Source organism: Monodelphis domestica, chromosome 2 (genome assembly GCF_027887165.1).
Source record: "Monodelphis domestica isolate mMonDom1 chromosome 2, mMonDom1.pri, whole genome shotgun sequence".
NCBI classification, from domain to species: domain Eukaryota; kingdom Metazoa; phylum Chordata; class Mammalia; order Didelphimorphia; family Didelphidae; genus Monodelphis; species Monodelphis domestica.
In genome coordinates this window covers 6,160,792-6,185,492 of record NC_077228.1, presented here as the reverse complement: position 1 = coordinate 6,185,492, position 24,701 = coordinate 6,160,792, and the positions used below count along the sequence as shown (strand labels likewise).

Below are 24,701 nucleotides of genomic sequence, written 5' to 3'. Positions count from 1 at the left end.
TTTGTCTTTAATTCTGCAAATTCCTTCCAGAGAAAGTTCCAGGCGATCAAAGAAGCATTTCTTGAACACAGAGCATCTGCCAGACCCTAGGATGGGGGCTGGAGACCCAGAGACAAAAGTTAAACCAGCCCTGCCTCAAGGAGTTTACCTTCTCTGGAGGGAGCCAATGTATGTGCAGATGACAAAAGGAAGCAAGAGTTTGCAAAGTCCCAGGACAGTTGTGCCAGTGCCCAGAGGATGAAAGGGAAACAGTCCCTGCCCTCAAGGAGTTTACTGTCAGATGGGAGAAACAACACAGAGAGAGAAAAAAAAGCAAAGAAGATCCAAGGAGTTCTGGGGCTCTTCTAGGACAGAAAAAAACCACCTGGCTCTCCAAAGACCTTCAGGCAGAAATGGAAGCTAGAAAACAACTTTAGTGGCTGTTCTCTTTAGACATTCTTTAGAACTGAAGCCCTACTAAGGGTAGAAATAATAATCAGACACTGCCTCATAGAACACTTCAAGGTTTGCAAAACTTTACTCATTTTAGCCATACAACAACACTGAGAGGTTGGTGCTATTCTGATCCCCATTTTACAGATGAGGAAACTGAGGCAGACCAAAGCTGCCCAAGGTCACACAGGCATTAAGCATCAGAGTTAGGACCTGAACCAGCGCTTCTCTCTGAAGCCAGTTAAATGTCAGAAATGCCCTTTGAAGATGTCACTATCATCAGACAACCCCGAGGCTGCCTCCTGGCTTGCCCAAAGTTGGAATGGTTGGCACGGCTGCTCACTTCAGCTGAGGGGCCAACAGCCTAACATCCAGTCCAGTCCACAGCCCACCCCATTCCAGGAGAGGGAGAAGGGAGCCATTGTCCCTATGGAACATCCGCCACGTTCAACAAGCTCCATTGGCTGGTCCTACTCTGCCACAGTCTAAGTCTCGGACCCTATCATTTTCCTTGACCTTTGCAGATGGGGCAGGGACCCGAAAATTGTGTGCCCTCCATGAGCATGGACCTGTCCCACATAAGAAACCCTGGCTTGGGCACTGGGGTGGGGGGAGGTTGTTTTCAATCTTCGTCGGTCTTTGAAGAAAAGAAAAGATTACGATTCTGCTGTAATTATTTAAGGTGAGAATTTCCTGAACTTTTTTTTGCCATAAAATAAGAACAGATGCGTAACACCACCATCCCAGGACAAATAAATGAGGTCCCACCAGGAGCCTTGATATCAGGATAGGGAAAGGGGTCACAGAGCTGAGGGCCAAATTTGAACTCAGCTCTTCCTGGCTCTGTACTCAGCCCCACATATACTTTCCTGGACAGACGTCATTTATACAGAGATTAATAAATACAACCTCCAGCAATAGGGATGGGCAAGTTGGAAAGCATCGAGTGCCAGGCACTGCAGAGGCACAGAAAAGTCAAAACTCTCTCTGCCTTCAAGGAGTTGGAGGCTGACACAATGCCAACAACCATACCACCCCAATACAGGGTAAATGGAGGTAAGCTGCCCGTAAGCATTTATTAAGCACCTACTATGCACCAGGCACCATGCAAAGTGCAGGCGATACACAAAGAAAGAGACAAAGGGAAGCCTCAGAGGGCAGCCTTGGCTGGGGGTGCCAGGAAAGACCTCCCATTGGTGTAAGAAATCCTGAGGGAGGAAATTCCCTCTAGCATGCAGGGCAGGATTTCCACTACAGCAGAACAGATTTAGGCTTGACGTAAGGAAATACTTCCTGACAATAAGGGACCTCTCAAGGAAAATGAACTATCCAAGATGGCGCTGGGCTTTTTCCACTATCTGGCATTTTTCAAGTGGAAGTGGATGACCACTTGCTGGGAATGACATACAGGGAGTTCAAGTCAGTGAGCTTGTTGGTATAGTCACTAGACTATAGCCACTAGACACTAGCCAAGAGTCAGGAAGACCTGGATTCGAGTCCAGCCTTAGACACGTACTAGTTGGGTGACCCTGGCAAATCACTTAACCTCTGTCTTCCTCTGTTTCCTCATCAGCAAAAGGATGATCATAAAAGAACCGACCTCTCAGGGTTGTTGTGAGAATAACGAGATAACTGTAAACACTCCCAAAGTCCTAGAACACCCCATCCACAATATTCTCTCTCTGCACTAGACAAGATGACTTCCTTAGTCCCTTTGAGATCCCCTCGCCTGTGCTCTGAGGACTCAAGTTTCTCAGGATCCTCAGAGTGGAACTGGAGGGGAGATGCGCTGGTGCTGGCGCTGAGCCAGGGCGTGCACTGGGGATTCTGCAGCCTTGTTCTCTTTCCTCTCTACTTTCTTTGAGGCATGATGTCCTACAGATGCCAGGGCCAGGGGTCAAGGCAAGGCCCAAGGGTGGGAGGGAAGGAGCCTTCCCTCGAAGCACAAGGGACAGTCAGGCTTAGCAGCTAATGACTCTCTGCTGGGCTGAGAAACCCACCTGCCCTTCCTTCCATCTCCTCACCACTGGGAATAGTTGGCAGGGATAACACACACACACACACACACACACACACACACACACACACACACACCCCTAATGGTCATCTAGACAGGAGTTCAAATACAGCATCAGACACTTACTGCCTGTGTGACCCTGGACAAGTCACTTAACCTTTGTCTTCATTTTCTCCACTGTAAAGTGGGGATAATAATAGAATCTACCTCACAGATCTTGCGAAGAGCCAATGAGGCAACATTGAGGAAGTCTTGGCACTTGGTAGGGGATCTTCTACTTGTTATTATTAGTGCTACTCCCCTCCAGAGCCCCCCAGAGCTAAGCCCCAGGACAGATCTACAGCCCAGCACAGAGACAGGAACAACCATTCTCTCTGGTCACCATTTGGCCCCAAACTGAGTCAATGGGGAGGAAACAATGGCAGCCCTGCTTCCTCCTCGTTCTTCTAGGGAGGGCCTCCTCAGCATCATCCCACTGGATTCTCCCCACAGCTTCCAAGTCAGTCGGGGAATCTTATTCCCATTTCCCAGATGAGAACACCGAGTCCCTGAGCCTTCCTAGGCTCCCGCCTGGCCTCTCTTTTGCGTTAGGGTCTGAACGCCGGGAAGGTGGAAGGAGGAGAAGTGAAGCATTTGGGGAGGAAAGAGCCCGGCCTTTCCTGGCTTCTGCTCCGCTCCCATCACTCCCACCCGACTGTGGAGAACGACTGTTGGACGGGGCTGCAGACCCAAACGGGGAGCTTCCCTCAGTCCGCGGGGATTCTACGGAGCCTCTGGAAGGGGTCCGTCTTCAGGGAACTCCCAGATGAGAAAACCCCTCTCCGGGCCAGGTAGCCTCTCTTCGGCAGTTCACGGTCTCGGGGAGCCCAGTCGGGCACGGACAGCTCCAGCGACAGGCCTTAAGCGGAGGCAGGACTTGAACCCGCTGGGCCCCTCCACCCCGGGACAGCGGGAGCCCCCACCTATTTGAGGACGTGACGTCACGACCAGAGCTGCGAACTCTGTGGTCTGAGGCAGGATGGAGGAGCCAGCAGAGAGCTGGGCGGGGCTTGGGGGGCGCCTGCCAATCAATCGGAAGGAGTTTAAAAGAGCGGAGGAAGGTGGAGGAGACACACCTTGAGGGTTGGGGAGGAGCCTCGAAGCATCCCAGAGAGCCAGAGCTGCCCAGGAGGCCAAACCCTGAAGAGGAACCGGTGAGAAGAGCGGGACCAAAGGGGTTCTGCGCACCGGGACAGCGGGAGTCCCCACCCCCACCCCAGGAGGCCCAGAGACTTGGCAAGGGCCATCACAAAGGCTTGAGGCGCTTTTACGTTTCATTGAGCTATATTCGCTCAGGTCCGAGCTTTGGGGCCGTCTGTGGGGGTGATGGGCACTTCGGCTAGCCAGGCCAGAGCTTTGCTTCTTCCCTGTCCAGGCTCAGGTGCCTTCTTCCCGCAGTCCAGATTCTCTGGCTTTCTTGCTTTGTCTCCCCTGGGGTAGCCCCTTTCCCACCTCCAAGCCTTTGCACAGGTTCTCCCTTGCCAGGAATGCCATCCCTCCTCCCCCTTGCTTCTCAGGGTCCCCAGTGTACTTCCAAGCAAAGCTCTGGCCCGCTGGAGCAGGAGGATTCCCTTGATGCCCCACCCCCTACACTTTGTCTATTTGTGCATCCTCTTTGGCTGCTTCTTGCCTACACTCCATGGAGCCCAGGCTTCTGGAGGGCCAGAACTTCGTCCTCCTGCCCATGGGCGGCACTTGGGAAATGCTGGCTGCATCCCAGCCTGGCCCGGCCCCAGCCACCACAGCTGGTCAGCCAGAAAAGCCCCTCCTGGCTATAAGATTCAGCTGACCTGCTCTGGGCGCCATCAGACATCCAGCAGGCCTCGGGGCTCTGCTCTTGTGGGCTTCTCTGCAGCTCAGAACTCCCAAGCTGGAGCAATCCACCTCCCTCCATAGCCTCCTTCAGTCCCTTCAGGTGCAGAGGAGGCACCGGAGGCTCAGGGAGGCTCAGGGAGGCTGGATTTAACGAAGGTCACCCAGGTAGGAAGTGTTGGGCGGAGGCAGGACTTGAATCCAGATTCTCTACCTCCAGAACCAGAGCTCTTTCCACTGCTCTGTGCTACTGTTCCAAACAAAAGGGAGAGTCTGTTACAGGGGTCTAGAGCCACCTCCAGCCAGGCTCTGGGGAGGAGGGAGCCCAGCCGCTAGCTCCCACTTCTGCTGAGAGGCCTCAAATCCTCCCAATTAGTCATGCCCGGCTCATTTGGGTGGCTGCCTGGCCAGAGGGTCCTGATGCCATTCCCAGGACTGGGAGGAAGGAACCCAGGATTCAAGAAGAGTGAGAAGAGCTGAGCAGAGTCCCACAGCACCTGCGAGCCCAGCCGACCACAGAACCATCCCGACGGCCCAAGGGGAGGGCTGGACGGGACATGAGCCCTTGTCCACTCCCCAGGACAGCCCAAACCAGATCACCCATCGTTGAGGAAGAGAACAGAGAGACCGGGAGTGCCGGGGTTCCTAAGTCTATGGAGTGGGTTCTTTGGTGGGCTCTACTGGAGTTGGACAACCAGGGCTGATCCAGGGATCCCAGACAAGTGGTCCATCATTCAGTGTCTGCTGGAATCCCTCCAGGGCCAGGAAGCTCACTTCCTCCCAAGGCAGCCCCTTCCATTCTAGGACACTCTGGGTCAGAATTCAGTTTTCAAGTCAACATGCTTTCATTAAATAGCTGCTATTCACAAGCCCTGGGCCAGGCACGGAGGGTTAGAAGACAGAAAGGAAAACCAAGGAGAAGGTCTGCTTTCAAAGAACGCCATCCTACAGGAGGAAGAGACTGTATGCAGATGTACAAATACAAAGCTTAGAGGGGCAGGAGGGAGGAGAGAGGAAGGGACTGGTGGAGGGTGGCAATCGTGGGACCCCAGTGAAGCTGCACTTGCTCTGTGGGTCGGAGGGATCTAATGTGACAAATGCATAAAGATGAGCCTTCTGTGTGACCCTGGACAAGTCACTTAACCCCCATTGTCTAGCCCTCACCACTCTTCTGCCTTGTAACCAACAAACAGTATTGATTCTCAGATGGAAAGTAAGGGGGAGAGAGACAGAGACAGAGACAGAGAGAGAGAGACAGAGAGAGAGACAGAGAGAGACAGAGAGACAGAGACAGAGAGACAGAGACAGAGAGACAGAGAGAGACAGAGTCAGAGAGAGAGAGAGAGAGGGAGAGAGAGAGGGAGGGAGAGGGAGAGGAAGAGAGAGAGACAGACAGAGAGAGAGACAGAGAGAGAGAGGGAGAGGGAGAGAGAGACAGAGGGAGAGAGAGAGGAAGGGAGAGAGAGAGAGAGGGAGAGAGGGGGGAGAGAGAGAGACAGAGAGACAGGGACAGAGGGAGGGGGAGGGAAGGAGGGGGGAGGAAGGAAGGAAGGAAGGAAGGAAGGAAGGAAGGAAGGAAGGAAGGAAGGAAGGAAGGAAGGAAGGAAGGAAGGAGGAAGGAGGAAGGAGGAAAGAAGGAAGAAGGGAGGGAAGAAGGGAAGGAAGGAAGGAAGGAAGGAAAGAAGGAAGGAAAGAAGGAAGGAAGGAAGGAAGGAAGGAAGGAAGGAAGGAAGGAAGGAAGGAAGGAAGGAAGGAAGGAAGGAAGGAAGGAAGGAGGGAAGGAGGGAAGGAAGGAAGGAAGGACCCCTAGAAAGATAACGTCCAAAGGACGAATGCCAGGAAGAGAAGGAGGAAGCCAAGAAGATAGAACTCTTGGACCAGCACCTGTGAGAACTCAGGGAGGATGTCATTATGGAGTCTGACTGGACAAGGACTGTGCAGCGTCCACTTGGCACAGGAGGGTGGTTTCCAGATCCAGGCTCCGCTCCATTGTCCAGAAGGTCGGACACACCTCTGCTCGGTCTTCCAGATCTTGGGGCCGACCCGTCTGGGGGGCTTCCTTGGGTCTCACCAGATCAAAGCCTTTGGAGAAGGAGATTTGGGCCTGCTGGATTCCCAGGCCTTCCCGTTGAATGGAGCAGGAGATGTCCGAGTGCTGCAGTTTTGTCCTGCCAAAAGCCACTTCAAAGAAGAGCAGAGCCCTTCGCTGAACTAGACGTCTTGTCGGCCCGGCGAGCTCCTCCAGCCCCGGGAAGCCCGGGCTGTGGTCCCTCCGCCCAGAATTCACATCTGGCCTTTCTCAGAAATCTGAGACTTTCCTGCCTCCCTTTGGTAATGCGGACAGCAGTCAAAGGGGGGAGGATGGGCGCTGGTGATGGCAAGAATATGGTCCATCCCTCCACTGGGCAGCAGCTCGCTCTGGGGGAGACACAGCAGAACTGGGAGCCGCTCCGTTGGGACATGGGGCAGCCCCTCCCTCCTGCTCTGACGGTGTCCTGCGACTTCTACCCGGTCTGGAGCAGCCCCTCGGGGCTGCCCTGCCATCGGTGGGGCCTGCTTAGTGGGCTCTTAGGTCCAGCCCTCCCAAGTAGTGTAGACAGTCAAGCAGCTTCATGCTCCGCTCTTCACTTGGGGCCGCCATTTTGTTTTCTCCTAGTAGTTCTCAGATAGAGTTTAGTTAGGTCTGGGCCCCAGTTTGGCATCTCTGACCGGCGTCACAGCGCCGCCTTTCTCTGATGGGCTTTGGAGGGGTCCCTGGGGTGCTGCCCCCCCACGGGCCCCTCCCCAAGTCAGCTCGTTAAGGCCTTCCAATCCCCCCCATTATAAGTGGCCACAACTTCCGGTCACTGTCCGGGCTTCCTCCGCCTCTCCAGGGCGGCAGCAATAGGGCACGGCTTGGCCCCGGCCGTCCTACGCTACTCCTTTGCCTGAAAGAAGGCGGGATCGCTTAGACAGCAGATCAGCGCAGGAGGAAAGGCTGGAGAGCTCCTGCTTCTCACGGGTCCTCTCGGACTGGGTCAGAGGCCGCTTTGGCGGCGCCGGGGCTAATGTCACAAGCAGGGCGGACTTCCAGCTCTGGTGCTGCTTTCGTCAGCCACAGGGTTAGGAGAGCCAGAAGGCAACGTCTGCCACGGAGGCGGAGGCCGCTCTGGAGTCTGTCCACGCTTCCTGGAAGCCGTTCGCCAGCTTCTGGGCCAGCAGGGCCTTTGGAAGGCCCGGCACCTGGCCTGGCTGTGCGGACGGACGCCTGCATCACTGGCTCAGGCCCTGACGGGCATCTCTGACGGCCAAGCCCATCCCTTTGGGTCCCCCCTTTCTGCAGCCTCGGGGGCTTGAAAGAAAAAGATGTCAGATCGGCCGCGGCCGCCCTGTGATTGCTCTCTTGAAAAGCACCCGCCAGCGCTCCGATCGAGTTCCCCTTTCGGGGAAGTGACGGCCGCGGCTTTCAGTTCAGACGGCGTCATTACAGCAAACCAGACATGCTTACGTACCAAAAGGTACCTGCGCCCGTTCATCAGATCAGCTCTTTTCTGCCGCCTCTAAATCCTCAGGAAGAGTGTGGGAAGGCCCCGAGGTCCAAGCAAGCTTCGGCCCTCCGACATCCTCAGGATCAACGCCAACTCTGGGGCTGCCCCTCTTCCAACCACCTCCCGGGGTTTCCCGCCAGGACAAGTGGGCTCCTGCCTCAAAACCACCCAATCAAGCACCCCGAGACAATATGACCCCCCAGCCAAAAAGATCCGGACTACAAGAACCTCTCCACACAGCGTTGGGGAGGGAGCCCGGCTGAGGTGAAAAACAAACAAGCAACCAAGTGGACATAAAAGAGGCTCAGCCTCAAGTCAGGAACTCCCTCCTCCACCCTTCACTGCCTGGGGCACTTTGGACACTTCTCAGGGCCTCACTTGAACTCACTGATGAAATAAGGGCAGTTGGACTAGATCATCTTGAAGGCCCTTCCCAGCTTCCAGTTCTTCCATGACTGCCGCCATATGTGATTTCCTTCTTCTTCCCTTCCCCTTCCTGCTCCTCCTCTTCCTCCTCTTCCTCTTCCTCTGGGGTTTCTGCTTCCACAACACAGAGCAGAATCACTCTCTCACACCTTGACTCACAGAAAGCCACAGTTCCAAGGTTCGTCTACACAGGGTATCCTCTTCTGTTCCATGGACACAGTTCCCAGTACATGACTTTAGCCAGACACATGATCCAATGCCGTCACCCCTTTAGAAAGACTAAGGAAGGCGGCCATCCTCAGAGGAGGCGTGTCTGGAAGACCCAAACCTGAAAAAGATCCTCCTTTGCAGACAACAAATTTCATTTTCCCTGCAAGGAAACCATCTCCTCCCTCTCTGCTTTAACAGACCCCCTGGGTTCAAATATGGCTGGGGAATGGAAGATACGACCATGGTATGCTCCCAACACTAGATGGCTGTGTTTGAGATGATAAATTAAATATCTGAATGAGCCAGGAGAAAAACTATATATATGAATAGTGAAAGGGATTAGACTCAAGCAGAGCCGGTCTGATTTTGTTTAGCATCGACAAACATGTAACTGTGAGTAGAATCAGAAGACTCAAGTTCAAATCCTACCTCAGACACTTCCTAGCTGGGTGACCCTAGACAAGTCACTTCACCCCATTGCTTAGCCCTTACCACTCTTCTGCCTTGGGTGAGGAGGGGGCTATGTGTTGCTCTCAAAATAGGTTTTCTGAAAGCCCCTGGACAAGCACTGTGCCAGCTTGAAAACATGTTGATACGTACATTGTTCTAACCAAGAAGACGCCCCTGCTTCTGTTCGGCTGTGCCCCTAAGGATGTTCCAATATGCTCCAGGTGCCAAATTGTGGCTACGCTGTTTGCTTCCTGGGTCCAAAGCTTCTGTGCCAGCCTATGAGTGGTAAAACTGTGATTGTACTGTTTTCTGATTGGGTAAAACTGTAGCCTGTAAGTTTTGGTTCCCCAGTTTCCAGGGGGCAGACAGGGAAAGGAGGTGGAGGAAGTGTGTGTGGGGGAGGAGGGGCTTGTGGTTAAAGCCAATAAAAGACTAGGTTCACCCAGAAGAGGGGGCATTTGCCGTATGAACAGGGGCACTGCCCTCATTCATGAAAGAGAAAAAAACTGTCATTCCTGCTCATACTTCATTGTGAAAAGTGGCCCTCCCAGAGGGGTGCTCTCCACCCTGTTCCACACACTGGAACCAATAATCAGTCCTGATTCTGACATGGAAGGTGAGGGGTTTAAAGCAAAAAGCACACATGATCCATTCTCTTCTGCTCTCCATCCTATGGGCTAGTATTCTCTCTCTCTCTCTCTCTCTCTCTCTCTCTCTCTCTCTCTCTCTCTGTCTCTCTCTCTCTCTCTCTGTCTCTCTCTCTGTCCCTCTCTCTGTCTCTCTCTCTCTCCCTCTCTCTCTCTCTCTCTGTCTCTGTCTCTCTCTCTCCCTCTCTCTCTCTCTCTGTCTCTCTCTCTCTGTCTCTGTTTCTCTCTGTCTCTCTCTCTCCCTCCCTCCTCTCTCCCTTTCTCTCTCCCTCTCTCTCTGTCTCTCTCTGTCTCTCTCTCTCTCTCCCTCCCTCCCTCCCTCCCTCCCTTCTCTCTCCCTCTCTCTCTCCCTCTCTCTCTGTCTCTCTCTGTCTCTGTCTCTCTCTGTCTGTCTGTCTCTCCCTCTCTCCCTCCCTCCCTCCCTCCCTTCTCTCTCCCTCTCTCTCTCCCTCTCTCCCTCTCTCTCTCCCTCTCTCTCTCCCTCTCTCTGTCTCTGTCTCTCTGTTTCTCTCTCTCTCTCTCTCTCTCTCTCTCTCTCTCTCTCTCTCTCTCTCTCTCTCTCACACACACACACACACACACACACACACACACACACACACACACACACAGGGATTTCGGCACAGGAATGAAAGACATCAAGGATGGAGGAGCTTGGAGAAAAAGAATGACCCTGGATGTGGAGTCAGACCTAGGATTTAACCCCCTGGTCCTTGCTGCCTTTGTGGCCTTGGGCAAATCACGGAAGTGACTGAGGCCTCAGTTTTCCCAAGGTGAGGGTTAAGGTCTCCTCTACCCCTTGATCCCATGAAAAAAAATCAAAACAAAAAGAAAGCCTGAAGTGGTGCTCAAGGACTGGAGAATGAAATGGCTGAGAAATTGTGTAAATGAATAGACTGGATTGCTGTGGAACCCTCCAAAGGAGAGAGAGAAGGGGTTCAGGGAAAGCCTGGAGGGCTTCACTCTGAACTGTTGCCAAATGCTATGAACCATCCCGCTCGGATTAACTGCAAAGAGCAAAGGGGTTCTACTGATGAGGCTCCTTCTCAGGCAAGAGAGCTCTGGCAGCTTCGCTGGCAGCTGTGACCACTGTCGGCCAACTTGTCCCAAGTGGGCTTTAGGGCAGGGAAAGCCTCAGGGACTGAGATGTGGGGGAAGGATCATGGCACCGAGAGGAGGGGAGGGAGGAACCAAACTTTCCGAACAATTTCCTCTGACTAACGTGAGGAGGCTTGGGGAGAAGTGAGCTCCCTCCTCTGTGAACACCATGGCTCCCAAACCCATTTCAGAATGCTCGGGCGCCTGGATGGCACAAACCTCTGCTCTGCGGAAAGGAAGCCCTTTGTCCACACTCCATCGCCATTGGAAAGGAGACCTTGCCAGGCCCATGTAGAGAATCTAGCTCAGGTCTTCTAGATGAAACAGGGGAGTATAGCCTTCCCAATAACACACTGTATGCAGATGGATGTTAGTCAGCAGAAACTCTGTCTCTGTCTCTGTCCCTGTCTCTCCCCCTCTCTCCCCCTTCCTCCTTTCCTCTCTCTCCCTCCTTCCCTCTCCCTTCTCTCTCTCCTCTTCCTCCTCCCCTCCCCGTCTCCTCCTCCTCCTCCTCCCCCTCCTCTCTCTCTCTCCCTTCCCCCTCTCTCTCCCCGTCTCTCTCATTCTCCCTCCCTCCTCTTCTCCCTTTCACTCTTCCACATTTGCTCCGGGCAGAAAAGGGAGAGGAAGCCCAGGTTGAGCCTCCGCTCTGCTCCCTCCCTACGCTCCCTACCTACTCGGGATCGCAGCCAAGCCTGGGGGGGGGGGGGAGTGAGGGGGAAGGTTACTGGTGGGAGTCTGAAGGCCCTTTTAGGCTCCCTCCTCCCGGCGGCCCTCGGGGAGGACCTCAAGCGTCCAGGAGGCTGGCTCAGACCACCAGGCAGCTGGAAATCCCATCCAGCCTCGGAGCAGAGCCGGACCAGGCCGGTTCCAAGGTCTTTCCTAACGTCCAACTCCCACTAATGACTTTTGTTGGTCATTTTGCAGCCGCGTCTCCACTCCTCCTGCCTCATCCGGGGTTTTGTTGGCAAAGACACTGGAATGGTTTGCCATGTCCCTCTCCAGCACATTTTAGAGATGAGGAAACCAGGTAAAGGGACTTGCTCAGGGTCACACAGCTGGTGTCCGAGCCCAAAGCTGAACTCCGTGCTTCCAGACTGGCTCACTTTGGCCCCAGCTGCCCCACTAACCGGGCCCCCTTCTCTGGCCACGGCCAGCCGTCCGGAAAGGATTTTCTTCCTGCCTGGCTTATTCCGCTCTAGCAGTTAGCCTGGAACCCAAATGATGACCTGAAGGCCTCCCGGAGCGCTCCGGAGCTCCGAGTCTGCCCTCAATCCTCTGGGCCCGAGTTGAGAAGCCAGCACCGCCACGCAGAGCCACCGGTCCCTCGAGGGCCTTCTGTGCCGACCAGGCCTTGCGTGGGCGGGGCCCCGGGCACACCCGCACGGGCATTGCCCGCAGCGGTAATCCATGACCTTCAGCCCAAGTGCGGGGGGGGGGGGGGGGGACTCGGGGTGAGAGCGCCCCGCCTGTAGGCCCCAAACAGCCGAGGGCAGCTTCCTAAGCCCGTGGGAGTGGTCCGTGGCCAAGCCCAGCTCCTAGCCCTCGAACCCCGGGGCTAAAGGCAGGGCGCGTCCCTCGCGGCCTCTGGGCCTTTCCGTGTCTCCGGCAGCTTCGAGTGGAGGAAAGGAGGAGGTCCGAGCGAGCTCAGCGGCCCGAGGAAGGCTCCCCTTCTCTACCCGAGACTCCTCGCCAAGGCAGGAAGCTCAATTGTGGGGATTCCAAACCAGAACCGAGAAGCTGTGCAGCAGCCCCAGTTCCCCTTTCTCGCCGCCTCAGAGCTCTGCTGCTCCGCCTCGGCTGCAGCGGGGTGCAGGCTTGCCCACGGCCGCTCTTCTGGACTTCCCGGGCCAGGCACGCCCCCTGCTTGGGCCTTCTCGATGCTGGAAGTGTCCTTGGCGAAGCCTCTGGCTCGACTGTTCATCCGCACAGTCCTGTGAAGGCGCCCCGGACCTCAGACGCGCACAGGGCAGTACCAGGAGGTGGGAGAGAAGATAGAAGCCTTCCCTTCCGTCTCGCGATCCGGACCAAGGCAGAAGAGCGGTAAGGGTGAGGCACAGGGCCGAAATGACTTGTCCAGGGTCACGCAGCTAGCAAATGTCTGGATCGGAATCCCGGACCTCCCGACTCCACGGAGCCCTTTGGTCCAGGAGTTCTTAACCGTTTTGATTTGAGGCATTCCCCGGGCAGCTCAGCCTCCTCCGTGTGGGCCTGTATTCTGTGTGTCTGAAGGACTGGATGCTCCGAGTTAGTGCGAATAGGAAAACGCTTCAGTCATTGTGCCAGCCCCTGGATTCTGGGGCAGCCGCCTTTTCTAGACAAAGAGCGGCCCGAAGCCAAGAAGTCCAAATGACTTGTCCGAAGGCAAACATACACCAACTCTTGATGCAACCACAGACCTCGGTCACAGCCTCTGGTTCCATTTTCCCAATCACTGAGGTGGAATAGTGCCGGCAGCCAGGCTGAGCCTGCTTTCACCAAGGAGGAAAGTGAGGCGACATGCCAAGAAACCTGTCGGCTGCTCGATCCCGCCTGGCTGGACTTGGTTTGCACCAGCAGAGGTAGCAAGTGGTCAGGGAGGGAAGTAGGGCCCCCCCAGCCCCCTGCTCATCCACGGAGCTCCGGCGGAAGGAAGGAAACGGGAGCCCCGCCAGCACGCCCTCGGGGGTCCCTTTCTAAGGGCAGGTCTCTGGCTCCGGAGCCCAGCCGGACTGTTCCCAGCCCGGGGAAGTTCCCAGTCTTCTCGACTCCTCTGGCTCCGGCGCCCGTGGCGGGCAATTTCACCATTGAAACTGTGGAGAAGCTGGAAGGGAGCCCCGGGGCGGGGGGCGCAGCTGGCACCCGGAGCCCCTGCCGGGCAGAGGAGTCCGCCCTTCGGGCCCCAACTTGTCTGACCGGCTCCCTCGGAGCCTGCCGGGCCCCGGGAGGAAAGGGGCCGCGAGGGGAGGGTTTGGGACTCCCAGGCCGGGGCGTGGCAGTGTACCAGCCCACGCTGTGCGCTGAGAGCTGCGGCCCCAGGGACAGCCGAGCTGGCGGAGCCCTCAAATCCCCCTGCCCGGAGGAGCTGAACCCGACCCGCGTGGCGCTGGGAGAAGGGCCAGAGAACCAAGTCAGCCCCCGTGGCGAGTTCGCCTCCAGCCTCTGCCGCTCCGAGAGAAGCGTCTCTGGGGCTGGGCGTCTCTCGGCCTGACAGGGAGACCCACTCCATCCCCGGAGGGAGACGTCAGGAGCGGAGCGGAGAGAGCCGGCGGTGCCAGGGGAGTCCGGGGGCCTGGGCTGCCAAGTCTGCCCCTGGAGTTTCCTCTCCTTTAAGTGAAGGAGGGGGCTGCCTCTGAGGCCCCTGCCAGCCCCGGGTCCGAGCCCCCTACAGCCAGAGCCAGAGGGGCCGCCAGATGGGGGAAGGGGACCCCCCAGACACACACATATACACACCCGTTCCCGTTCCCAGAGCCCTGTGCGCCCCGCATCTAGCCGTGCCCCCGGCCCCACGCGCTTCTGCCGCCCCCCTCCGCCCCCCGTTCCCAGAGTGGGACCTACCAGGAGGGGGGTCCAGCAGGCGGAGAGGACGCACGTGATTCCCAGGAGCTGGATGACCGTCTCGGTGGTGATGCGGCCCCAGCGCGCGCCGGCTGGGGCAGCCACGGCCTTGGCGCGGCAGCGGGCCACGAGCGCCGCGACGGTGGCCAGGTTGCAGGCGAAGGTGACGGCCAGCGCGGCGAGGCCCAGGCAGGCGAAGGTGGTGGCGAAGAAGACGTCCCCGCGGCCGGAGCCGCTCGCCGCTCCGGGACTGATGAAGCACCAGGTCCCGGGCCACTGCACACTGTAGCGGCCCACGCCAGCCACTGGCAGCAGCGCGAAGGCGAGCCCGGCCAGCCAGACGGCGGGCAGCACGGCGCGGGCGGCGCGGGCCTGCAGGTGTCCGGCGTACCAGTGCGGCGCGCGGATGGCCAGCGCGCGCTCGACTGCCATGGCGCCGGCGAGGAAGAGTGGGCACAGGCCGAACATGGTCATGGAGAGGCCGAAGAAGGTGCACAGGCGGCCCGACGGGTCGAGATGGTTCCAGGACCGCCGCGACAGGTAGACGGCGATGACCACGGGGCTGGTGAGCAGCTGGCCCGTCATGTCGGTGAGCGCCAGGCCGCCCAGGCACAGCAGGAAGGCGCGGCCGCGCCGGCTCTCCTTGCGCCGGTAGCTGCGGCCCACGAGGAGCATGGCCAGTGCATTGCCCGCCAGGCCCGCCAGCATCATGGAGATGGAGTAGGCCACCGACACGGAGCCGCAGTGCTCCCCAGCCGCCTCCCACCGGCCGTCCGTGTCATTGGCCCCCCCTGGGCCCAGGGACGACTGGTTCAGGCGGCTGCAGAAGGGGGGGCCGCCCGCTGCCGCCGCCTCCTTCATGCCCGCGGCAGGGGCAGGGGCAGAGGCAGCCGTCCGAGGGCGTGCAGCTGCGGGAGGCTGGAGGGGACGCCCGCTGCGAGGGCGCTCCTGCGTGCCATGCTGCCCGGGCTGTCCCGGAGCTCGTTCCCCTGGAGAAGAAGCCCGGCCCCCTTCCTGCTGGCTGGGCAGCCGGCTCCGGGGGGTGGTGAGGGGGAGCCCCTAGCCCCGGGCGGCTCTTGGGGCCCCGCTGCTCGGCTGCGCCGGGGGAGAATGGGAAGAGGCTGCGGAGAGTTGAGTCGAGGCGGCTCCGCGCTCCGCGCTCTGCTCTGCGCTCTGCGCTCCAGCCGCCTCCTAATGACCAGCAGCGACTCCCGTGGAGGTGGAGACAGCAGCCGAGCGCTCGGGGGTGGGGACACCGCGTGGGGGAGAAAGCGGACACGCCCCCGCCCGGCGGGGCGAACCGGGCAGCGAGGGCCAATGGCAGAACCGGGCGGAGTCAGCCTGCCTAGTCCGCGGAGGCCCTTTGGCTCTCCTGCCTCCCTAGAGTAACAGCGATGAACGCGAACGCCAAGAACCGCCCCGGATCCGCTTTTTTGAGGTTTGCAAAGCGCTTCCCAATGGCTGCCCTCGTAGGCGGGCGCCCTTAACCTCCTTCTACAGAGGAGGGGACTGGGGCGCCCGGAGACTTGTCCACAGCCACACGGTCAAAGTGTGAGGAGGTATTTGAACTGATGTCCTCCCTCAGGCCCTTTTCTTTAGAGTCCCGAGTTCTTCGGGAAGCTGCAGGGTTAGAGACCTCCAGACCCAAAGGATATCCCCAAAACGTGGGCTTATGGAAAGCAGCCTTCCATTCCTAGGGGCCCGGCAGAAGTCCATTCAAACCTCCGGAGCAGGAGGCTGGAGGACGGGAGCCGGACTCCCAAGAAGCTTCGTGCCTCCGACGAGGGGGTCTGCCCAAGGTCCCCCGGGTTATGAGGGCAGAGCTGGGATGCCAGCCCTCAGGGGCTCGGATTCCGAAGGCGGCGCTCTCCAGCTCTGGGGAGTTAATAGTCCCGATCCATCCCTTCATTTGTTTGGCCCCTCGCTTGGCCGGGGAGATTTGTTTCGCATTTAGATGTAAAGGAGGGGCGGTGGAGAGCCAAGTTCCTTTCCCCGGGCGCGTCGGGGTTCCTTCCCCGACCCCTTTGCCTAGTGCCCCCCCCCCCATGGTTCACTGGTGGCCAATCATTTTCAGAGGCTTCATATTTGGAAAAGGACCCCCCCCCCCGCCCCCTCCGGACACACACACACGCACAGCGTCTCCTCCTCCAGGGCTTCAGCCTTAGATCACCGGGAATTTGGTCGCCTGGCTCTCTGGGGAGTTTGGTAGGCTGGCCGCTGGCGCTTCCCAGGCTGGTTCCTTGGTTGTGGCGCCCCGTTTGGCGTGAAATGAAACGGTCTTTTCCTATTCTGGGAAGGGCTGGAGGCTCCCAGCTGAGCCCATGCGTTTCCATCAAGTCTCCCGATGCGGACTGGTTTAAGGAGCTCAACAAGTCAAATGGGCTCGAGACCTGCCTCCGCTGAGCCCTGGCCGCCTTCAAGCCAGTCTGGCCCATCTGGCCAAATTTGGATGACCCTGCATGGGGGCTGTGGAGACGGCCTCCCGAGTTTTTTCCAAGCAAGGACCACAGAGCTGAGCAGCTTTCCCGGTTCCAGCCCCTTCCTCTTTCCGACCCCACTGAGGGTTTTCTTGGCAAAGATCCTGGAGTGGTTGGCCATTTCCTTCTCCAGCTCATTTTACAGATGAGGAAACTGAGGCAGCCAATGGTGTGAAGTGACTTGCTCAGGCTCACCCAGTTAGTAAGTGTCTGAACTCAAGAGGAGTGTTCCTGACCCCAGGCCCAACACTATCCACTGCTCCAGCTATGGGCTCTTTCACCATTTTTCCTTTGCGGATCCCCTTCTGAGGTGGCTTTGGTCTCCTTTTCTGCTTGGTGTGAGCTTTATCCAAGTGTTCTTCCAGAGGGTAGAGCCTCTACAATGAGCTCCTGTTGTTTAAACTCTTACCTTCCATCTTAATGCTGCATATTGGTTCTAAAGTGTAAGGGATGGGCAATGGGGGTTAAGTGACTTGCCTGGGGTCACCCAGGTGTCTGAGGTCAGATTTGAACCCAGGACCTCCCATCTCTGGGCCTGACTCTCAATCCACTGAGCTGCCCCCTCTTAGTATTACTATATGGTAGCCTCCGCAAAGATGCAGAGAAGCAGTTTCCCTGCTTTTCTGCTTTTATGGATTTCAGAATGGTTTAAGAATCTTTTAGAAAGACTGTCTGTCCTTTGATCCAGCCATAGCACTGCTGGGTTTGTACCCCAAAGAGATAATAAGGAAAAAGACTTGTATAAGAATATTCATAGCTGCGATCTTTGTGGTGGCCAAAAGTTGGAAAATGAGGGGATGCCCTTCAGTTGGGGAATGGCTGAACACACTGTGGTATCTGATGGTGATGGAATACTATTGTGCTAAAAGGAATAATGAACTGGAGGGATTCCATGTGAAATGGAAGAACCCCCAGGAACTGATGCAGAGTGAAAGGAGCAGAACCAGGAGAACATGGTACACAAAGATGGATACATTGTGGCACAATTGAATGTAACTGACTTCTATACTAACAGCAATGCAATGACCCAGGACAATCCTGAGTGACTTATGAGAAAGATGCTCTCCACATCCAGAGGAAGAACTGTGGGAGTAGAAATGCAGAGGAAAAACAACTGTCTGATCACATGGGTTGATGGGGATCTGATTGGGGATTTAGACTGTAAACGATCGGCCAAAATGCAAATGTGAATAATATGGAAATAGATTTTGACCAAAGACACACGTAAAACCCAATGGAACTGCAGGTCAGCTATGGGAGGGGCAGGGAGGAGGGGAGAGAAAGAACATGATTTTTGTAATCCTGGAAAAATACTCTAAATTAATCAATTAAATAAAATTTTATAATATAATAAATTAAATAAAAATTTAAAACATTTTATAAAAAGATTCTTTTAGAATTATGGTTTTAAAATGTTACTTGGGGGGAAAGGAGGGGATAGGTGACTTGCCTAGGGTCACTCAGTCAAACTATGTGAGAAGCTGGCCTTGAACTCATCCTTCTGGACTCTCCCACATCATGTTGCCTTTTACCAGATATCATTCAGATGCAGCATAAATTCTCCTTCGTATTTTGAACCATAGACTGCTATGTTAGAGTTGAATCCTTTGCTTCTAGTCCACTCTTGTCCCTTGACAAATGAGGAAACTGAGGTTCACAGGCAGGTCTGAAACGGGCTTCTCAAGGTGGCCAGCTCAGGGTGGAGATGGCACTGGCATCTGGGTGGCTTGAATCGCCAGTGACATACAGAGCCAGCTGCCTCTCAGAGCCAAGAACCCAAGCCAGAGCCTGAGCAAAAGGAAGAAGGGGTTTGTCTGGGCACTGGGAACAGGTGTCCCTGGTCCCATCCGCACTAATTGGAATAATAACGACCTGCTAGCATTGATCCAGAGCTTTAAGGTTTGCAAAGGGCTCACTGAACAGAATTTCATCTTATTCTCCCAACAATCCTGGGAAATAGATGCTCTTGTTACTCTTTTATAAATGGGGAAACTGAGGCAGCTAGAGGGGAGGCAACTTGCATCAGCTAGGAAGATGCCCAGTGAACTGCTAACACAGGGCCATTTCCTGCTGCATAGTCAGTCCCTTGTTTCTTTTTTTTCCCCCGCAATCCTGCTTTACTTTGGCCTTCTTTTTTCAAAGGTTTTGTTTTTGTTTTTACGTACTGGAAGGAGATAGGCTGCAGCCTGTCTCCCATTCTAGCCTTTATATCAACAATGGACTGCAGGGAGGAAGGATCTCTCCGGCTTGGCCTTTGGGGCGTCATCGGTTGGAGCTGGATTTCTCTGAGCCAATAGCCCCATCCGGTGTTTTCTTGGCTAACTGCAGGTTGCCTGATGTGTGTCTGAGCAGCTCCCCAGTCTTGGATGAAGCTGGGAGAAACGAAAGAGGATCCCAGTTCAGACCCTGCTGCTGATCTCTGCTTAAGAATCTGCCCACTTAATCCTGAGGGCCGCCATGTTGGTGAAAGGCTGAAGTTACTTGAAGAATTAATTCAATGGCGGATGGTCTAGCTGGTCTCAGAGATCCCACCCAGCACAACAGCCGGAAGCCCATGAATTTGGTTTAAGGCAAAAAGCGCCTATTTTCTTTTAAAAAATGTTTTGTTCCCCCCTAATTGCATGGAAAACCCACTTTCATCATTATTTTCTTGAACTCCTTCTCATCCTCCTTCCAGCACCCCCCGCAGCCCTCACTCTGCCCTCCTCCCTGAGACGGGAAGCGATCGGAGAGAGACTTTCTTGACACATGCTGTTACATGCATAAAGCGTGTTAAGTGTGTTTCCATATTCGCCGTTCTGTGGAGGAGATCTCAAATGGAAAAAGGAGAAGAGGAAGAAAGTCGGTCTGCATGCCGACTCCCTCCATTCTTTCCTGGAAGGCGGATGGCATTTTCCATCAGGAGTCTTGGACCACTCCCGGCATGGCTGAGCCACGAGGACGTCCAGTTGTTGGTTGCCGTGGCTGTGGTTGGTTGCCATGGCTGTGCACGATGCCTTTTGGTTCTGCTCATTTCACTTTGCCTCCGTTCATGTAAGTCTTTCTAGATTTTTCCTAAATTATCCTGCTGGGCACTTCTTAGAGCCCAGGAGTACTCCGTCCCCATTCTGTGCCACAGCTTGTTCAGCCATTGCCCAATGGGTGGACATCCCCATCATTTCCAAGTTTTGGCCAACCACAAAAAGCTGTAACAAATGTTTCCTTTTTTATGGGTCTCTTTGGGATGAAGACCTTAGAGTGGTGTTGCTGGATCAAAGGATGCTTCCTGTTTGCCAGGCATGGCTAGGGCATCGCTGAATATACAACATGGAGCTGGAAGATCCATTGTTCCCCAAAGGGCATTGTACTCTGTTCTCTTGTACTCTATTAATATTTAAATTGTTGAGATTCACTTTTTTGGAGTGGGAGACAGAAGGGAGGAAACTAGATCATGAAGGGAATTAAGAAGAGGGCCAGGAGTAACCTGCAAGTCTCCCACTTGAAACCAAGGTGGCCAATTCCATCTTCTTTCCTTGGTGTCAGTTCTTGACTGGATTTTCTGAAGAAATGCTGGCTGCAAAGACTAAGCGGAAATGAGAACGCAGGATCACGTCATCGCGTCTCCCTTGGTTAGGCTATTAGCAGCAAAGTGTCTTTGGACACTGCAATTTGGACCTGGGTCATTAACCACCCTGATCCGGTAATGGGTCTCCAAGGAACTCGCTGTCCATCCGGTGTGGTGGATTCTAAGTTCCTTGAGGACAAGGACTGGCTTCATTTGTGTGTCAGCAGCTCACATGGTGCAGGCTCTTTTCAAATGAATGCTTGAGGTGGGGGCTGGAGACTCACTGGCTGTGATATCTGCTCCGTTGGGCCACTGGGGGAATCCCACCCAGGCTCCTGCTCATCGGCCTCCCCCGATGGACTGTGGCCAACTGACATTGACCCCAGTTGCGCCAAGAAGGCTGTGCCACAGGGAAGAAGTATCTCAAGGGATGGGGAGCCCACAGTTGTCCGAAAGGACCCACTGAGCATTGTCTTACCCTTCAGGAGAACCCCAAGACTCCATCCCAGTCACCTGGTAGAGCCCTGAGGGACGGCACCAAGGCCCAGGAGAGACCTGCAGGCATTCGGAGCTAAGGACTGTCCGAGTGAGACACCCCAGGAGTCGGGGCAGCACACAAAGGGGGACTTCTTTCCCAGCTCTGCTGGGCAGCAGGTTTGCCCACAGCATATACCTGGGTTAGTGAATGTCCAGACGTGAAGAGGGGCACCCCTGAGGGAGGCGCCAGGGAGACCTGGCGCAGAGCCTGCCTTGAGGCTGGGAGCAGCCTCTGTCTCTCTGAAGCACTCCTCCTGCATGTTCAGGGGTGCTCCCAGGGTGGCACCAAGCAATAAGCAGCCAGTCTGAGGCCACCTTCCCCTCCAGGAGGCCCCGGGGGCCTGGGAAATGGGCTTGGAGTTTGGGCCTCTTGTTTGTGCTGTTCAGCAGCACTGGGTTTGGGGAGTGGAATGGCCATCCTGGAGCCCAAGTATGGCACCTTAGCGCCTATTTTCTAGGATAGCTGGTGCTGCTGGTGCAGTAGGGAAACCCTCAGAAGCCAGGGTTCTAGGAAGCTAGGCCAGAGGGGCTTTGGAGGGACCAATGCTAGACTGAGCCTGAGTGAACTCCCCTCCAAGAGCCAGATGCTGCAGAGGGGACCCTATCTAGGAGGTGAGAGCTTGGTATGTTCATCCTGGCCCTGCCTGAAGTCAATGCTCCTTTGTAAAGCCGGATGGTTAAGTGAAACTGGGTGCTCGTGCCCTGCTGGATTGGGTGTGACAGAGGAGGGCACTAAATAAAAAGTGCCAGGCTGAAGAGTGTGTGAAACTGATCACCTCAACGGAGGAGGGCCCCGAGGGATTGGAATCTGGAGGAGAAGACTCTGGCTGGTAGAGGAGTTGGTCTCTCAGTCTTGAGAAGCTGAAGAGAGAAGGTGGGAAAAGACTTTCTCCTTCTCCTTATCCACTTTTCCTGCTGGTGACTGGACATCTTTCCCCTAACATTTCCCAACTGAAAAGACTATTGAAGAGGAAACTTGAGAAAGACATTTTAAATCTCTGTCTGATTTTACTTCAGCTCCTGTTGCCCTGAGTCTGAACTGTGGCCAAGGGGCCAAACCCAGGGTGAGTCAACCTGACTTTCTTTCAGGGGGCTCAGGCTGCCAAGGCCTGAGTTCCCCCCAAACTCAAGAAGGGAGGAAAAGGGTTTGAGACAGGTATCTCCTTTTCCCACCTTCCTTTCTCATTCTTTCCCTGCTAGTTATTCCTTTGTATTACCCCAATTGAGTTGACATTAAAATAGTTATCTTTCCCCAAGCTGAGTGTGAGTGAACAGCTCAAGGGGAGATCCTTTGGTCTTGAGTAGTGGAAGGGAGACAAGAGGGACAAGAGCAAATCTGGAAGAGCAGCCTTAGCTAAGGAGGAAAATCTTCAAACCCCCTCACCTCTCTCTGAGCCAACCTTAAAAATCAGCTGTCTCCCCTGAACCCCTCTGTGAGAAGGGGGGTCTCCAACTCTTTCCCTCTCGATACTGAAAGACTGAACCCCTCGAATACAAATGAACCACCCCTCAAATACGTGGGGCAGCCCAAACTGTAGGACCTGAGCCAAAAGCAGAGGGGAGACCTCACCCCCCACCCCTCCAGTGCTCCTCAGGGCATTAGAGAACCCTGGGGAGGGGAAACATTCCATGCTTTAGATTAGAGTAAGAAAGGACCAAAAGGCCATTTAGACAGCCCCCAAATTGTCATCTTGTAGCTCTGCAGGGACACATGTAAATGCATCTTTCCCCTGACTGCTGTTTTTAGCCCATTCCTTCCCAAACCCTCCTGTGACAGAAGGCACTGATGGCTGAGATCCAGGGAAGGAAGTCGGGGTGTGGCAGCTGTGGCAGAAGCTCCTGCTAATAGGAGGGAGATGTTCCATAGAGCTAATTTTTCTTCAGTCAGGTCTGCGGTGTGGCGTGGTGGAGTCATTGAGAAGTCAGGGGGATTCTGAGCTGCTTCCCAGGTCCGTACCCCTGCATGTACCCCTTTTGTAGGCCTGTGGATGGATGTACTTGAGGATGTGTCACTTTGGGACTTCAGCAAAGCCCCACCACAGGGGCAAGGGAAATTGGTCAGAGGCCCTTTCACCGGATCCTTCTGGACCTCTGAGGAGCTTATGTGTTAGTCAATGAACACAAAGCACCTACTATGTGTCAGGCAGGGAAATAAAAAATGAAAAAGAAAACCAGGCCCTGCCCTCAAGGAATTTACAATGTTGAGGAAGACGATTGGGCCAAAGCAGGGGCAATGGCGTGAGCAAGTAGGGCTGAGAGGGAAGACCATAAATCAGGGCACAAGTAGTGTGAAGGATTGTGGCCAGATGAGAAATGGAGAGATGGTTGGCATGGGCATCCTCTTCAAGTTGGGGTTCACAGTGTTCTCTGCCAACCAGAGGATGCTGAGGAGAGCAGAATACCAAGGTGGACTGCATCTCCAAGATGATGAGATGCCTGCGGGCATGGGGAAGTCCAAAGGCGTGCAGGCGCATAAGAAATAAAGATGGCGGCCTGGGCATTGGTGAAGGTCAGCAGACAGCAAACTGCCTTCTGGGACAGAGGCAGCCTCAATTTATCTCGTTCATTGTCTTGCTGCCCAGCCCACCAGATTTTTCAAGAACTGGGACCCCCGAGACGTCAGAGCTTTTTAGTGACCCTTTCCTGGAGAGCTTGCCCGCAGAGCGGAAGATGTAGGGAACGTATCAGACGGCCATCTTAAGTTGAGCCCAGCTTCTCACTGAGGAAACCGTCCTGGACTAGCGAGTTGCCTCAAGATGGCATTTCTGCTCTTCCATCTCCTACCCTGCAGGCGGTGTCAGAATTGACGTGTTGAAGGCTCAGTCTACCAGTTATAGATAGGCTAGGCATAGGGCTCAGTGACCTGCCCAGGGTCACCCAGCTAGAATCCAGGGCCTCCCATACTTAACGGCCTTTTTCCTTTCTCCAAGAGGGCTAGTTGAGGATTGCTGTACTTTGGCCCCTACCAAAGGCCATCTTCACCGTCTTCCATCTGTGCAGGTGCACCACTCCCGTGGCAGGCTGTGCCCAGGCCAACTACTAGTCCAGTTTCTAGTGGGCCTGTGGGTTGGTGAGGTTAGAGACCGCCACCAGTTAAGATACTGACCGAAGCTACTGCCCACGGCGGGTTCTTTTGGAGGGTACCCTTGGCATCTGTGCCTCCAGATAGGCACCATCTGACTCAATATGGAAAGGCTTGGAGGACACTGGGCAAGCATCCTCTGCCTGTGGCCAGCACCTCCATTTATCTTGCAGGAATATTGGCAGTTTTTAAAGTCTGGAGACTGGGGGCCAACTGGATGGCTCAGTGGATGGAGAGCCAGGCCCAGAGATGGGAGGTCCTGGGTTCAAATCTGACCTCAGACATGTCCTAGCTGTGTGACCCTGGGCAAGTCACAACCCCCCATTGCAATCTAGCCCTTACCACTCTTCTGCCTTGGGGCCAATGAGACAGAAGGTAAGGGTTTAATTAAAAAGTGGAGACGAATGACCTAAACCCAGGGCAGTTTGGAGGACTTGCAGCCAGAGGAGCTGGAGACCAGCGTGCCCTGGAATGGCCTCTAAGGCAGCTTTTCGTCTGACCCCGTCCCTCATCTCTTCCCAGTGTCCCACCGAGAACGGGCAAAGTCCACTTCCACAGACTCCTAAGACCCGAGACCCCCAAATAAGACCGCAAACACACAGATGCCCCTCAGCCTCAGACAGACTTGGGCCGCCACCACGTGTCTATGCTCGGAAGCGTCCCCGGTCCCCTTCCCACTCCCTGAGGCCTTTCCGGACCCTTCCAGGCTATTCTCCCGTTCTGGGCATGTGTACTCGGTTTGATGTCACGCCGTCTCCCCCAACCCCCTTAAGGCTCGGGGAAGATTTCCTTCGGGCCTCTAACGGAGGCCTAAACACGGCCCCAAGCAACGAGCCATGAAGGGACACCTCAGTTCGGAGCTGGGG

General features: G+C 55.4%; 1 protein-coding gene across 5 annotated transcripts in view; it reads right to left on the bottom strand.

Annotated features, from left to right (window-relative positions):
- Positions 1–15,065, bottom strand: part of PTGER3 (prostaglandin E receptor 3) — a 136,367-nt gene extending 121,302 nt beyond the window's left edge. For all 5 annotated transcript variants that reach the window (XM_056814931.1, XM_056814932.1, XM_056814929.1 and 2 more), the window contains exon 1: positions 14,196–15,065. In XM_056814931.1, the coding sequence (XP_056670909.1) occupies positions 14,196–15,056 (861 nt within the window). In that variant the 5' untranslated portion in view covers positions 15,057–15,065. The remainder of the gene's footprint in view (positions 1–14,195) is intronic.
- Between the last annotated feature and the right edge of the window lie 9,636 nt (positions 15,066–24,701).